This window comes from Fulmarus glacialis, unplaced genomic scaffold (assembly GCF_000690835.1).
Source record: "Fulmarus glacialis isolate BGI_N327 unplaced genomic scaffold, ASM69083v1 scaffold31330, whole genome shotgun sequence".
In the NCBI taxonomy this organism is placed as follows: domain Eukaryota; kingdom Metazoa; phylum Chordata; class Aves; order Procellariiformes; family Procellariidae; genus Fulmarus; species Fulmarus glacialis.
In genome coordinates, this window is record NW_009186309.1 from 878 (window position 1) to 15,547 (window position 14,670).

General features: G+C 40.1%; 1 protein-coding gene across 1 annotated transcript in view; it reads left to right on the plus strand.

The window, feature by feature from the left end:
• Nucleotides 1-463: 463 nt before the first annotated feature.
• Nucleotides 464-14,670, plus strand: part of LOC104083879 (disrupted in schizophrenia 1 protein-like) — a gene marked incomplete at both ends in the record, with an annotated part of 87,833 nt that continues 73,626 nt past the window's right edge. The window contains one exon of the mRNA XM_009587537.1: nucleotides 464-756. Within this exon, the coding sequence (XP_009585832.1) occupies nucleotides 464-756 (293 nt within the window). The remainder of the gene's footprint in view (nucleotides 757-14,670) is intronic.

Sequence of the window (14,670 nt, forward strand, 5' to 3'; positions counted from 1 at the left end):
CAAGGAATTCATTCACTCCTTCCCATTGGCAGGCAGGTGTTCCGCCATCTCCAGGAAAGCAGGGCTCCATCATGCATAACGGTGACTTGGGAAGACAAACGCCATCACTCGAAACGTACCCCCCTTCCTTCTTCTTCCCCCAGCTTTATATACTGAGCGTGACATCATATGGTATGGAATACCCCGTTGGCCAGTTGGGTCAGCTGTCCTGGCTGTGCCCCCTCCCAGCTTCTTGGCTTCTTGTGCACCTGGCAGAGCATGGGAAGCTGAAAAGTCCTTGACTAGTGTAAACACTACTTCGCAACAACTAAAACATCCCTGTGTTAGCAACATTATTCTCATACTAAATCCAAAACACAGCACTATACCAACTACTAGGAAGAAAATTAGCTCTGTCCCAGGCGAAAACAGGACAACCACCTTAATTCATGCTACTTCTGAGACTTGTACTGCATTTTTCTAGGGGCAGAGGGGTTTCTTTAACAGGGTTCATAGTAAACTCAGGTTCTGTTCTATGCAGAAAGAAATTGAAGACCTCCGAGCAAGACTGGCCATATTAGAAGCAAAAGATCAACAGCTAAGAAGAGAAATTGAAGAACAAGATAGGCTTATTCAGTCACAGGACTGTGAACTGACTGCTTTACTTGGCTGCGTTTCTTTGAGAGAACTACAGGAAATAAGCAAGGCTGTGGATGACATTTTAGCATCCTCCTATCGAATTCCATTCAGTCTGGATCTTCCAGGGACAATAAAGAGGTATTTAAATTTCAGTATGTTGTCAGTGATGTAGAGTGTTGTATCTTCCCAATGTACTGTTGAATTGGCTGTCAGTTGTTTTCTTCGTAATTGTGCCAGCTAATTAGCTGGATTCAGACGCTTGAAAATTTTCTAAGAACAGATGTTGAAGTTCTAATATTAATATATATATTGCTTCCTCAGGAAAGAAGACTTTGTAGTTATTTGAAGGTCTTGCACTTAGTATTTTTTTTATGGTAAAGAGCCACCTACAGAAAGCATATGTATCCATCAACTGTTAATACCTGTCATCAGTTTAAACTATTTCTTGTTAACTGGTGGAATTTTTTCCCCAGCTTGGTAATGCAGTAATTACAACATATTTCTCACAGCCTGAAAGTGTGTATTAGGCACCACCCAAATAAATATTAGAGATGCTTCTTGCTTCAGTGAACTTCCAATCATAATAAAGTCCGATGTGATGAGTGTTAGGCTCAGACAGTGGACTCGAGGTAGTGGGGGAAGGGATAAAGCATGAAGACTTTTGGGACACCTACAGTTAAATGCACCAGCATATGGTTCCTTTAAATGGAAAAGTAGCTGTTCTTGGTAACCTTTTGGAAATAACCTCATCTTTATTTACAAAAGCAATAGAAGTGCTTCAGCGCCTAAATGGTACTGGCAGTCAATGGGGCGTTGGTGATGGAACTCTGAAAGTGTTACTGCTGCTGTGTCACCAGGACAAAATAAAATTCCTGTTTATCTTAACTTGCATTTCTTCCAGCTAAGCAATAACAATGTTGCTTGCAGTTTTTTTCTCCCTTCATGTTTATTGGATTTAGTTTGGTTATATTAACATTCATGAGAAATTGCTGCTCATGTGTGCTAATTTATACAGATTTTTTTTTTAAAGTCAGCGGAACATTTCATAGAGGACATATTCCTCTCATTGGAGGTTTGTTTAAAATGTTAAATTAGGTTATGGGAAATAGTTTCTTGAGTTAAGTTTAGTTTGTTTTAATAGTATCTTATACCTGTGTTTCCGAGATTGAGAAATAAAAGGTCTCAAGCAGCCTGTCTGAGAACCCATGCTTTGATTTGAGTTTTCTCTTAGTTTTGGATTTGCTTACGAAAGAATATTCAGATTTTTTTTTTCTCACATTGCTGATGCAACATTTGAGTTGCACTTAACTCTTTGGGAAATTATTTAAAGATGAGTTAAATTGGTACTGGTTCAGAAGGAACTTGCTCCAAGTTCTTCACTCACTGGTACCATGGATAACACAATCACTTGAGGGAATATAGGCATTCATTATTCGAAGTGGGTGCAGAACTTTAATGAAGGTTTAGAATTAATTTCTTTCTTTTCTGTTCATTTTTAAAAGATGCCTTGAATGGAACCTTTCTGGTTTAGTTTTGTTTGTTGATCAACTTTGTGTCACCAGGGCCAATGATCAGGTGCTTCTGCTCTCTTTACCTTAGCGGGAGTTCCCCTATTGTAAGTGGGGACAGATAAATGCTGGTTTGGGCTGCACAAGTAAGCACACTTAGGCAGGCATCTATGACAGCCTTTGGGAACAGTTTAAATCTCCTATGTCAGTGTGTCCTCTTGTCAAACCCCAAAGCCGTTTCTGACCAGAACTAATGGCAATGATGTAGATGCCCTCCTATGGCTAGAGTCCTTGGTTCAGAATGTGGAAGCTCTGCATTTAGGTCCTCCTACAGCCTCAGAGCAAGCTCTTACCTGCTAAGGGTTTCAGTGTCCTGGCAGGGAGCGTGCTCCATCACAGTTCTTTAACTGGACCTTAATGTGTCCAGGAATGCAAAAGCAGAAATCTGGCAAAAGGCCAGAAGGCTAACAGGCAAGAGGAGATCTGACTCTGGGAGAGGATTAATGGTTATAGCACTCAGCTGAGATAAGAGAGAGACCTGGTGGTCATAGTTGTTGAGGGAGTTGGCCACTGTCCATTGATGAAGTGCTAGATTTTTTTTTTCTTTCCTTCCTTCTTCTTCCCAACTTAAAAGCAAAGTGTGCTGGTAGCAACATATCACAACCTGGCTGATGCAGCCTTTCAAAGAAGCAAGGTACCACTCACTGTCTGTTCATCAGCTTCTCTCCTCTCTGCAGGAGATGGTGGCTCTCTCTGAATTAAAAACACCTTGTAGGTGTTTTCTCTACATGATGTGGCTTCTTGGTCTGGTAAATCCCATTCAAAATTTGCCCAAGTGTTGTATATGCCGTGCCTGCTGCTCTATTGAAAATGCACAAGCTGCCTTGGGAGCACAGACTGATATCTCCAGTCCAGCTGTGTGACTCAACCGCTTGACTTTAGCATGTAGCCACTTCCTTGCCTTTGGTTCTCAAATCTCTTCCCCCAAACCACTTGCTACTTTAGGTGGCTGAAAGCATCTCAGAGCTGTGGTTGCGTGATGGTAGGCAGGCACATTTCCAGCGTGGGTTCTCTGCCACTTCTTGCTTTCAGGGCAGGCTATAGATCCAGAAGGGTTGAGGGGAAGAATATGCTCCTACAAGCGTTGTCGTTAATTAACAGTGAGATTTAGGCTCACTGTTAAACTGAGTAAAGTGATGAGTGTCTTCCTTTTAAAACTGTGCAGTCTGTCATACGTCAAGTACAGTGATCTTAAGTCTGCATCCAGTCATGTTCTGTTCTCTCTTTCTGTAGGATGAAAAAGCAGCAAGCAGATAGTAAGACATCTGGTGTGGATATACTTCCCGTGTGCCTATGGGCATCCCCTACATTGTCATGCTATTATAGAATAATTTAGGAGGTCATCTTGTCAAACCCCTGCTCAAAGCAGGGCCACAATTTCAAAGTAAGATCAGGTCGCTCAGGGCCCTATCTGTCTGAGTTTTGCATATCTCCAAGGATGGAGATTTTGCAGCCTTGCTAGGCATCCTGCATTTCATCACCCTTGCTGTGAACTTTTTTGTCTCATGTCTAGCCAGAATTTCTCTCCTTACAACTTGCATTAGCTTATCCTAAATTAGTACTTCTTGTGAAAGGCAATTGTATATTAGATAACAGGTTAAAATACTTGACGAAGCCAGTTCAGCATATTAGTTTTAAATTCCAAAGTCTTGGGATATTTAATGTGAAAGAGATTTTTCTGGAAATGTACACTTTGTTGTATAAATCATTGCAGACAAAAAAAAAATTAGTCTTCTAAAGTTAGGGCTATCTGTGTGAGAAATAAAGCTATTACTCATGCATGTATACTAAAGATCAATGCTTGTATAGAAAGTCATTCAGTATTGATGGGCTGTAAATGACAAGCTCCTGGGTATTGGGTTGCAAGATACTATGTATTTATTCTAACTGCTAGTTAGTAAAGTACTGCTCTAATGCGCTTTTGCATAATTATTTGCTGGGTACATGAATTGCATTCAGCACTGGAATAACACAGGGCTGATGTGAAGCATCTCTTAAGACAATCTGTGCTGTAATGAATCGTGTTGAGTGGCTTGCAGCTCACTATGAAATAAAAATTATTTTGCTTTTCTTGGTCTAAATGCTATTAAATAGCAACTTATTAAAGCAAACTTCAGGGAACGTGAGAGAACATCTTAAATGAAGAATAATTGCCCAGATAGAAGTGTGCAGAAACAAGAGAGCAAGTCAATGTAACATTGGGCTGAGCATTGTTTCTAAGCTTATTTTTCTTGTCAAACATTGTTATTTTCAGGAAGATTAATAATCCTTTGTTTTGTCTTGTTTATCTTTGGTATGTGGTGGACTTTTTGAAAACAAAAAGCCTTTGTCAGTAACTATAGCATGCTTTGAGTTTGAAGAGTTGAGAAATGTTAGACATGTTACCCTGGGCCCTTTCTTGAGGGCTGTTGGAAGCTGAGGTTAAAACCTGGCCGGTTAATGTGCAAACAAATATGTTAGCTTGTGTTTTGATAGGGATTCACATTGAGGTTGGGACTGCAGAACCTGGTCGTTTTGCTCATTCAGACAGGGCTAATTGCTCTTTGTAAATTAAAGGGTCTAATCATTATTATAAAATGAGGAGATTGCAGTGCAAAAGCTCAGTTCGCTTGCGAGGGGTTGCGTGGAGATGTGTTTAAAAGGTGGGAGCAGCTGGTGGTATGTGCACTGTGACACATGTTAGTGTTTTAACTAAAGACGACATTGAAATCGGAGGAAAATAGGTCTGAGCATTTCAGTGTGAAGTACTTTCTCCTGGTGATTGCAAAAGGTAACAAAATATATAATTTCTGTATCCTCTACTGAAGAGGACACCATTTCACAAATACATGTTTTTAACTGGTGTAACTTGAATCTTCTAGTTATAGAATAAGACCATGTTAATTATTTGACTTATTCTCTGCAGTACCTGCTGTTTCCTTTTTTTGTTTCTTATCATTTCACAGTGAAAACTGGGAAAGTCTGTTATACTTCTGTTCATATTTAGTTTCACTTAGCATTTGCTTTTTTGGTTTTATCCGTATCTACAGATGCGTGTGACTGTACAGCACGTCATCCTTAAAATAAATTGCACAGTTCCATCTGGACTATTGTCTGGGCACTGAATGCTGATTGAAAGAAAGAAATTCAATTAAGTATCTTTCAAAATATTTGAATACTCCACCTCTTCTTCCACCCTTCCCATGGAACAATTTTTAATTAGTAGGAATTTGTTCCACAGTGTGTGTGGGGGATCTTCTGAAGATAGGGAAATTCTCTATTCTGTATATTAGTTATTATAGTACTGTCGTGGCCAGTGGCGCAAGGAACTGAACTTGAAGATTTATGCAACCAGTTCACTCTGCTTTAGTGATGCCTGGAGCTTATCTGACAAAGATTAATTCAAAGTGAAATACAAATACTCAGGGGGATGAAAAACTTATTAGTTGGAATATACGCAAAGCATTCAGCAACTTCAGTTGAGGCCAAAGCCTGATAAAGCCAAAAAAGGTGGGGTTTTTTAGAGAAGTTAGTTTACTTGGGAAAATTTGGAAAAAAGGACTTATACATAGTTTCACATATTAACTTAAGAAAAGTGCCATTCAGAATGGGCTCTCATGTACTGTCATTAGGAGAGACTGCTTTGTACACGTTTTGTTGTTCTTGTGGTCATGTATATGGTATATGGTCACATGAATTTTCTAGTCAAATTAGCAGTTAGCAAGCTACGTGAAATTACTGAAGTCTGAATGCAGCCATATTTATTTACATCAGCCTTTCAACAAAAATCTTAGCTTTAACGAATTGTATTTAGAAGAAGCAAAACAAATTGTACCCTATCCTTTCAAAAAGATATCTGTTGTTTGCTAGATAACATGCAGCCAATCCAGGAAAGTCCATTTTAAATACGTGGTTTGAGGTTTTCTTTGGCTATTTCTGTGAAAAAACGTACATATAAAAAATATCCTCTGGGAGTAGAAGGGTAGCACAAATACAAAGAGCAGAGGGATGAAATGTCTTTATAGCATCAAAAAGTTTCTACTGCAGTGCACAGGCTGCTAATGTTCCTCACTGTTTGCTGGGCCTGTGTGTGGGACAGCAGAGAACTGAATTGTACTTCTAATGCTAGATACTCTCGGAGTCTTTACTTCTGGGTTTACTTCCTGGGGTTTTGGGTTGTTTGGAGCTTTTTTGTTGTCTGCACTTTTTCCTGATTTCACAACCTTAGTAGTGCTTAATTACAACTAGAAAGTGATGTTGGTTAGAGGCAAAATAATCTAAACTTCTTTTTTTTTTTTTAAAAGTCTTCCTGAACATTTTTCAGGAGAGACTCCTATGCTGTGTTATGAGTTGGACCATGAAGACCCCGATGGTTTAGTAGACCTCTAAGCACCGCTGCATCATTATGTAACTACTTCTGGCCTCATTTGGTGCTGGGGGGGTTTTACCTGGTCCTGGGACTGGGTTTACATGGAGCCGTTTTCAGCAAGTCACTATTGCTTTCACCTTCTCATGCAGCTTAATTTACTTCTGGGTCTTTCACTTTGTGGGTGACTTTCACATGCTGCATGATCGTGTCTCTGCCCTGGGAATATGTCAGCAATCCCGTGGTGCTCCCTTGGCAGAAAGGCTTTCTGCCCTTCTGCCCAGACTTTCCCCCTCCTGCTGTCAGTTGTCACCACCTAATAGCCACTTGCCTTCCCAGATACGGTTATGTTTCACTGACGGTGGTGTGAGCGTGTGTGTTTGCGTGCGTGTGTGTCTGATCTGTGTAAGATTCTTGCTCCTGTGCTGTGTGAGAGGAGGAAGCTTCAGGGCACCTTCCTGTGTACTGTTACCTGCTTTGTATGGCAATCTTTCTTCTTCTTCCCCTTCTTAAAAATCTCTCTCTCTCTCTCACACCCACACCACATTATCTGTCCGCATGGTATTGCTATAAAATATCGGAAGTCCAGGGAAAGGATAATATTAAAAAGGAATGCAAATAAGTAAAATAGATAAGTGAGAGAAGAGAGCTTCCCTGCCTTTGTTTCCCTCTTATAAATATGCATGATGAAATGAGCTGTCAGATGTGCAGACAAATAGGTAACTTGTGTAGTGGCCACCACAGCTAGGGCTTCATCACCGAGTAATAGGAGTGAAGAAGAGAGAGCTCTCAGTCACCTCACTAGTTCAGTTATTTTAGCTTTGCAGGTCTGCAGGAATTGAAAAACAGTGTTTGCATATGAAATACACCACATGAAGAAGTGCTGCACAGCCCCAGAAACTGCTCTCCCTGTTGTTCACTTCTGTCCCAGTCATAAGCTCCGGGCACGGGAGTCTTCAAGGCTTCTGACAGCTTCAGTTCCCCCTCAGGCCTGTTCATGTTGACTTAATTTCAGTCAGTGATAAATCATCTTCCATGACATGAGGACGGTGCACAGGTCACTTTGAGTATTTGCCTTACTGCCTTGACTTAGGGTCCTTTCGTGCTGCTCTGATTTTATTTTTTTTAAAGCTTAACACAAAATTTAAAAATCTGTTCTCTGTGGTAGGAAACATATCTCTGTCTAAGCTACATGAGATGAACCAAAATACAATTATGGGATTCTTAAAATATAGCCGATGCCACTGCTGCTACTATAATTAGGTATGATGAAGATGGTATGGTGCCCTGTTTTTTTAATTGTAGTTCTTTTGTTTAATGATCCATTGATCCATTTTATTCTGTGTGCTACAGCTTCACAAAACCTGCAGCAGTGGGCTTGCGGCAGAGGAGCAGAGCCAGAGAGGACATTCCCCGGCACCTGGGGAGGACTCTGCCCTGGAAATTCCCCAGAGCTCCTGCCCTTGGAGTGACTGGCCACACAGCCAGCTTCCTCTGCCACCAGGGATTTTTTGAGGGAAACTCCAAATTTTGTGTCAAATGTCATAACCCAACCCGAGCTTTGATAACAGGATTGTCTCATTTTCAGCTAGTCCCATGGCTGGGTTTGCGTTTTGAGGAGGCCATCATCTCGGCTTTCTCAAAGAAGTTGGCTGCAGGCTTTTGTGAGAGGCTAAGACAAGTCACAGGTGAAAGAAGAGGTCTGCCGCTTCCTTTGTGATCTGACTGATTAAGAGGCTCAACTTTCTTTTTGTAGGTAGATAGGTGTTCTCCTCTCTATTTTGTCTACCTAGGATTAATTTCATTCCTTTGTTCTCTGCCTAAGATTGAAGGGTAGACTCCTTGGACAAGTGGCTTTGTTTGTTTTTTCTCACTTGTGGGAGCAACTCTAGAAGAAACTGTGTACTGAAAGCCTGGCATGCCATACAATGTCTGTGCTTCAGCACATGAAGTGAATTTGCTTCCTGCAAAGGTGCAAACAAAAGTCATTGGACAAGAGCTGCCAGAGTTTGAAATTGGGGCAGAGGACTTCTTGATAGAGTTGCCTGTGTCTGGGCCAAGTCCTTTGTTCTGTGGCTCAGCAGTTCATAGTGACTCTGATCCCACCAGGGCCGGTGGGGACCCCTGTTGTAGGGAGGAAAAAGAGCTTTTGCAAAGTCTGCTCCCACACTGTAAACACTAGCCTTCCTTGGGAAGAACAGGAGGGGTTGAAAACACAGCAGGGAGAGGAGAGAGCAAGTCTTCCAACTTGGAGGACAGAACCACTGCTAGCAACCTGAAGTATTTTGGAGCAATCTTAGAGGCAGTTTTTTGTCCTTCTAAGCAGCATTATAGAAGGAAGAAGTCCCAGCAGAAAGATGAGTACCATCCGCTTGAGTACCCACGTGTGCAGTGTAATGAGGAATCTGGTTTTCCGTGCTGAGCATCTGGTTCCCCCTGCTTGCCTGAACAGCATCCAGTGGGATGTAGCAGCCTATAAAGTCCAGGCCACATATGTGCTGATTCTTCTGGGTATGCATACAATGAGATTTACTTCTCTTTAGGGAAAAATGACCAGCTGTCCCAATCAATGTATGACACTGAATTCGTTTGTATATAATAAAGAGAAACAGCTAACCACAATATCCAGGGACAGACCCTTTCCGTCAGTGGAGTACAATGGATGTTATTCTTAGGAGAATAATTGCAGCTGCTGTGGGCAAGCTCTAGTTTTTGTGCACTCCAGGCAGATGTAGCAGAAGAATGGGGATCTCTTGACACATCAGAAAATCCGGGGAAAGTGTTTGGATGTGATGAACTGCTGCTGCAGATAGCTGTTTGATTGTGCCTTGTGTTTTCAGCCTAATGCTCCTGTTTCAGGTAGCAGCTGGAGGAACAACTGCCACAACCGCTCTGCGGCAGCAGCTGACAGAAGAGTGGTGAGAAATACAGCACCACGCGAACGGTTGGCTGAAACAGACGGCCAGTTCGGCTGTCTGAATGGTGTGTTATAGGACCAGAAGATTTCTCAATATGTGGGAATGAAAATTCAGCTTGGAATCATCATTAAAGATGCCAGCAGCATCTTCAAGTGACTGTGAACTGGTTGTCTCTGTTGGAGTGATTTTATCTAAAAAAAACAGCTACCATACTATGCAGACTGAGGTGCTGCCTCAGTCCTCCTATTGCAGGCATTAAAAAAAAAAAAAAAATCTTATTAATCATTCTTACAAAAAATTGTGAAGTGTCATCTAATGCCCTGATTTTTCTGCAAGCCTCCCATAATTGGGGCTAGTGTCTGGCAGTGCTGCAGCAAATGAGGGTCGTCTCAGTTTAGAGTTCTTGTGTATGTAAGCTTCTGGGCAGGATGATGATTTATTATAGTCCACTTCATATAGGTATAACTCTTTGAGAATCAACAAAGACAAGTGCAGTCACACAGCAACCCATGAGTCAATGGGAAACCTTATTGCTAAGCTGAGGTTATACAAAGACGTTGGGAAAGTGTACTTCTAGTTCTGCCTCTTGATAAATTCTGAGTCGGGGAGCACATGTATTGAAGCAGTCATTGTCATAAAGCAGCAATGAAGAAATACTGCTCTGCGAATGATAGCTAGAAAAAGAGGAAGTTGGTGGAGCAAAATCAGCTCTCTCATGGTTCAGAGCTAGGTGCATAATTTTGGGTTCTCATTCATATTCCTTGGAGAACTCTGTAGATTGAAATGTGCAGAAGGTCCAATGCTCCTGTACCCTAAAGTACATCTCTTGATAATTTTTGTCTCAGATCAGATTAATTTTTGAGGTTGGAAGCTTTCCAAGGTGACACTTTGCATTTTATTTCTAATTCAGGTGACTAGTCCTTGCAACTGCCACAAATTTCATTTTCAGTATGAATTAAACACAACTTTTCTTTCCTTCTATTTAGTGTCAAAGTCCACGCCTCAAGAGCACTGACAGGTTTAGATAGAGAAATTGGATTTTCACCACATCAGCTCAGCAGAAATTTTGTGTTTTTATCATTGTTTAACCAGCTCTGTCATCTTACAGAAGTTTTCTGTGGGCTGCATTATCTTAAGGAAAAATCAGAGTTTGCTTGGAAAACCCTGACTTATGTTTTAAGGATGATTTTGCTTCCCAACACAGAGATATGCTATTGTGAAAATCTCATTGTTTAAAGTCCCATGGACCATTGCACAAAGATGAAAAGGAACTTGTGTGCTTGACTGAAAAATTGCTTTCCTGGTATGGTAATACCCAAATATGTAGCCCTGCCAGGCTTATGAACAGATCACACAGAATGAAAATCTTGTTATCCAATGTCTTCCTTGATTAGGTAGAATCAAACTTTGTGGTGGAGAGTTTAAAAAGAAAACAAAAAGTGCTGTTTCACCTTAGTGCATTTAATGCAATCTAGCTCTGAACGTTCTTAATTGAGCAGAAGTGTCACCCTTGTAGGTCTTGTCCTGGTAAAAAACTGCACATGGTATCTGTAATAATGAATCCGTTGATTTTACTCAAGAAAACTTTGGGTACAAGTATGTTTTCTTATTTTTTCTTTTAGTCCTAATTGTACATGTCTAGTTTAAATCTGCCTCTTGTTAAGTATAGTTTTGTTCAAAAGCTTTTTTTTCTGGCTTGTCTTCAAAGCTTTCTGAGATACGCACGTCAAGGGAACAGTAAAAGTACAAGAAAGTCATTGGTTATTTGATTTGATTTTGTATTGTGGATTTCTTCCTTAAAGGCCCAGTGAAGTCCCTGGACTTAAGGATTTTGGTGGATTTTTGTTGGATTTTTGCCTTGATGTAGACTGTAGCAGATGTTTACACCAAATGTTCTGTGAGTAGCACTTCTGATTTCTTTTGCAAAGGACAGGACAAAGGCTTTTTTGGAAGGTCAGCTTCTGTTTGCTGTTAAAAGCAAGATTACAAGTGTAGGGCTTGGTTTATCTATTTTCATCTTCTAAGAGAGTAGAGCTTCTTGTGACTTCAGAATCAGAGAAGGAATCATGTTAGAAGACTGAAAGTTGGAAAAGTCATGCTTTTTGCAGGCTGTGACCATTAGAATGAGGTTATCCTTTGCAGGCAGTCTCGTTACTCTGGGCCAAATTCAGACATACCGTGAACTGTTTAAATTTGCTGATAGTCAAGAAAATACTCTTTAATAATAATTTTATCTAGGAGGGAATACATATTCATATGAATTGAAGGTTCCAGCCTATCATGCTTTCTTATATGCATACAATCTGAGTGCAGGCTTCTAGGCTGTTGCTCTTGAACTAGAAATTCAAATATGGGTAATTTTAAATTGTTCTGAGTTGTGTTTAGTTTTAAAGAAATGAAAGTGCTTTTTGCTTAACTGTTGTATAGTGGTGTGGAGATAGGGAGTGAAATAACGGGATCTAGAATAATCTTTTAGGTGACAGTAACATAATATTTATGAAGAATATTTGCTGTTAAAGGGCATCCTTTTGTCTTTCAGTCTCTTCAGGCAGAGATTAGAGATGGCTGCTTAGTTTCTGTATGAAAACAAGAATTTCCAGTACAGAATTTATTTATTTATTTTACACAGGTACCATGTGTGTGGTGTGTTCTATTGTGCAGTTATGGAAACTGCATTCTGACTACCTTTTTTTGTCACTGTATATATATTTTGTCATTTATACAGGAACTGTTTCTGTTTAAGCAGTATGTATATTTATATATCTTGAATGTAGAGAACAGCATGACTTGCCTTTTGCCCATTTTCATTCTTTGAATTTTTTCTTAGGAAGCAAAACATAAATACACAATAGCCTGGTATGCAAAGGGAAGTATACTAGCAAAGTGGAAGGAAAGACATTCAGAAACATGCCTTCCTTTAGTAGAAAGCCATTCTTCCCAGTATTGTGCTAGTCAGCCTTCCTCTGAACAAAGCCACTTCCATAGTATCTGTAATTCCTGCATGTAAATCATAACTTCTCAGAATATTCTTTAAAAGGCTTTTTAAACATTATCTGTTATATCATGACATTTAATGTTCTCTGTGGTCATGTGGTAGAGCGAGGAGTGGGGTGAACCAGACCACTCGATTCCCAGTCTTCCTTCTGTCCTATTGCGTTGAATTGGCTTTCATTATTTTGCAGGCACACCATTCCTGATTATGAACATCATTGTCGCAGCAGGTTCCAACTGTGTTATTACAATTCGACATACTCAGTACCTATTTTTCTTTAAGGTCACTAAAATGAGATACTTAAAAGGCACTGGCTTGCTTGAAGTATTTGGATCTTAAAATTTTTCCCACAGTCTATTATTACATGCCAAGTCAGCCTCAGCTTCTGAATATGCAGCATTCCCACATCCTCCTGCAGTTCTCCAGCTGAAGTCCATGTTTTGCCAAAGTATTACTTCATTCATCATCCAGAAAGGGTAATTCCTCAGCCCCTGCTTTCCTTTTCTGGTCTAGGGTGTATACAATGAGGCCCTCGGATGTAGTAAGTCTACATTTCTTTTCTTTTATTCTCTCCTTATTATGGATCCTAATGAGTGTAAATCCATTGCAAGCCATTTAAATGATAGGTCTACATGGCTATCTGTGCGAATGGAGAAATTACACGTGATGTATAGATTGCTGTCAGTTCTGCAAGTGTTAAAACTTTCTTTTCCTGCATTTAGTGAGTTAAATTTGCGTTAATTGAATTCCTGTCTTATTCTAGTCCTTCCATCAGCTGGGTCAAGAACTTTACTTTCTCTTTGATGGAGTTAGCTTATATTGAATTTGAGAAGTAACTTCTAAATGGTCCTTATAATAGATTGCAGAGACTGTGAGGACAAGCAGTCAAATTCTTGATTAGCTGTTCCGCCAGCGAAGAATAGCAATGAGTCAAAACTATGGACGTCTTCCCAGGCAAGAATTTAGTGTTATTCCAAGGAGCTCTTTCTAAAGCCATTTTCCCTGGTAGTAATAAGTAAAGCAACTTTTAAGCAGACAGAATACCCCAATGAAATATGATGCTCCAGGGTGGTGGTAAAAGAAAATATTATTTCTGGTTCAAGTCACATGTAACAGATCACGGGTGTTAAAGCCCTTTGTTGGTAGAATGAATCTGTATTGACTGCCTGGTTTCTCTTGCGGGTCATTAGCTTGTCAGTTAATTGGAAAGCTTGTGAGGGGCTTCTCCGAGATGGTGTTTTGTGGTAGAAGAAAACAACCCGGGAGTAAACTTAGTTTAAAAGCTGTTCGTAGTTAGTAATTGTGGCTGGTTCGTACACGGTTTTAATTGCTGCATGTGAATTGTATGGTGGGCTAATCTCTAAAAGGCATAAGGGATTCCTACGGTATCACTCTGAAGGCTAACAAGGATTCGAAACAGGATACTACTGGGAAATTCATACCATAAATAATACAAATACACTTGTAAGAGTCTGCATGAATGCTGTAACTGTAACAAAATTCTTGATTCTTTAGATTCAAGTCTGTGGTTAAAGTGGATATCACTTGCTTGAGTCAAAATGATGATTTACTGATGATATTCTTTGTTGGTATGTTTCGGATTAATATAAAATTCTCTTAAAACTATAGTTCTGCAAAATTCTCTTAAAGCTATAGTTCTGCTGTCATTGAAATGGCAGTGTGCAATTCCTTATTTATTTTTCAGTGACTTGATAGATGCTCATAAAAAAGAAATCTGGGTATAAAGAGGGTGTTTTTTCCCACTGTGCACCTGGACCTGAAAGTCTGTGTGGGCTTGTGCATCCTTCTTAGCAATACGGACTCTACAACTGGATCTTAGTTTGTAATGCTGTTTTGGATGTATGGTTTAAAAAGAAATTAAAAATTGATCTCTCCTCCTGTTAGCTGTGTGAATTCTGCAGAGGAGTGAAACGTCGTATGAAGCTGGGGGGGCTTTCTGTGAGGAAAGTAAACAGATAAGAGGAAAGGCACACAGAAGAGATTTATTAAATAGAGGTGCCACCCATACTGTTGTTCTTCTGGCTATAACTGCATTTTACATTTTATTATGGCCTGGGTCTTTAGAGTTGAATTTTATAAAGCAGTTTCAGAACAATTGGGTCAGTCACCCATTATTCATTCAATTACACACCGCAGCCTTGCTGCTCCCCGTTGACAAAGCCCAGTTCTTTTTTACGTAACCTGACCAGCTCAGACGCCGATTGTGGG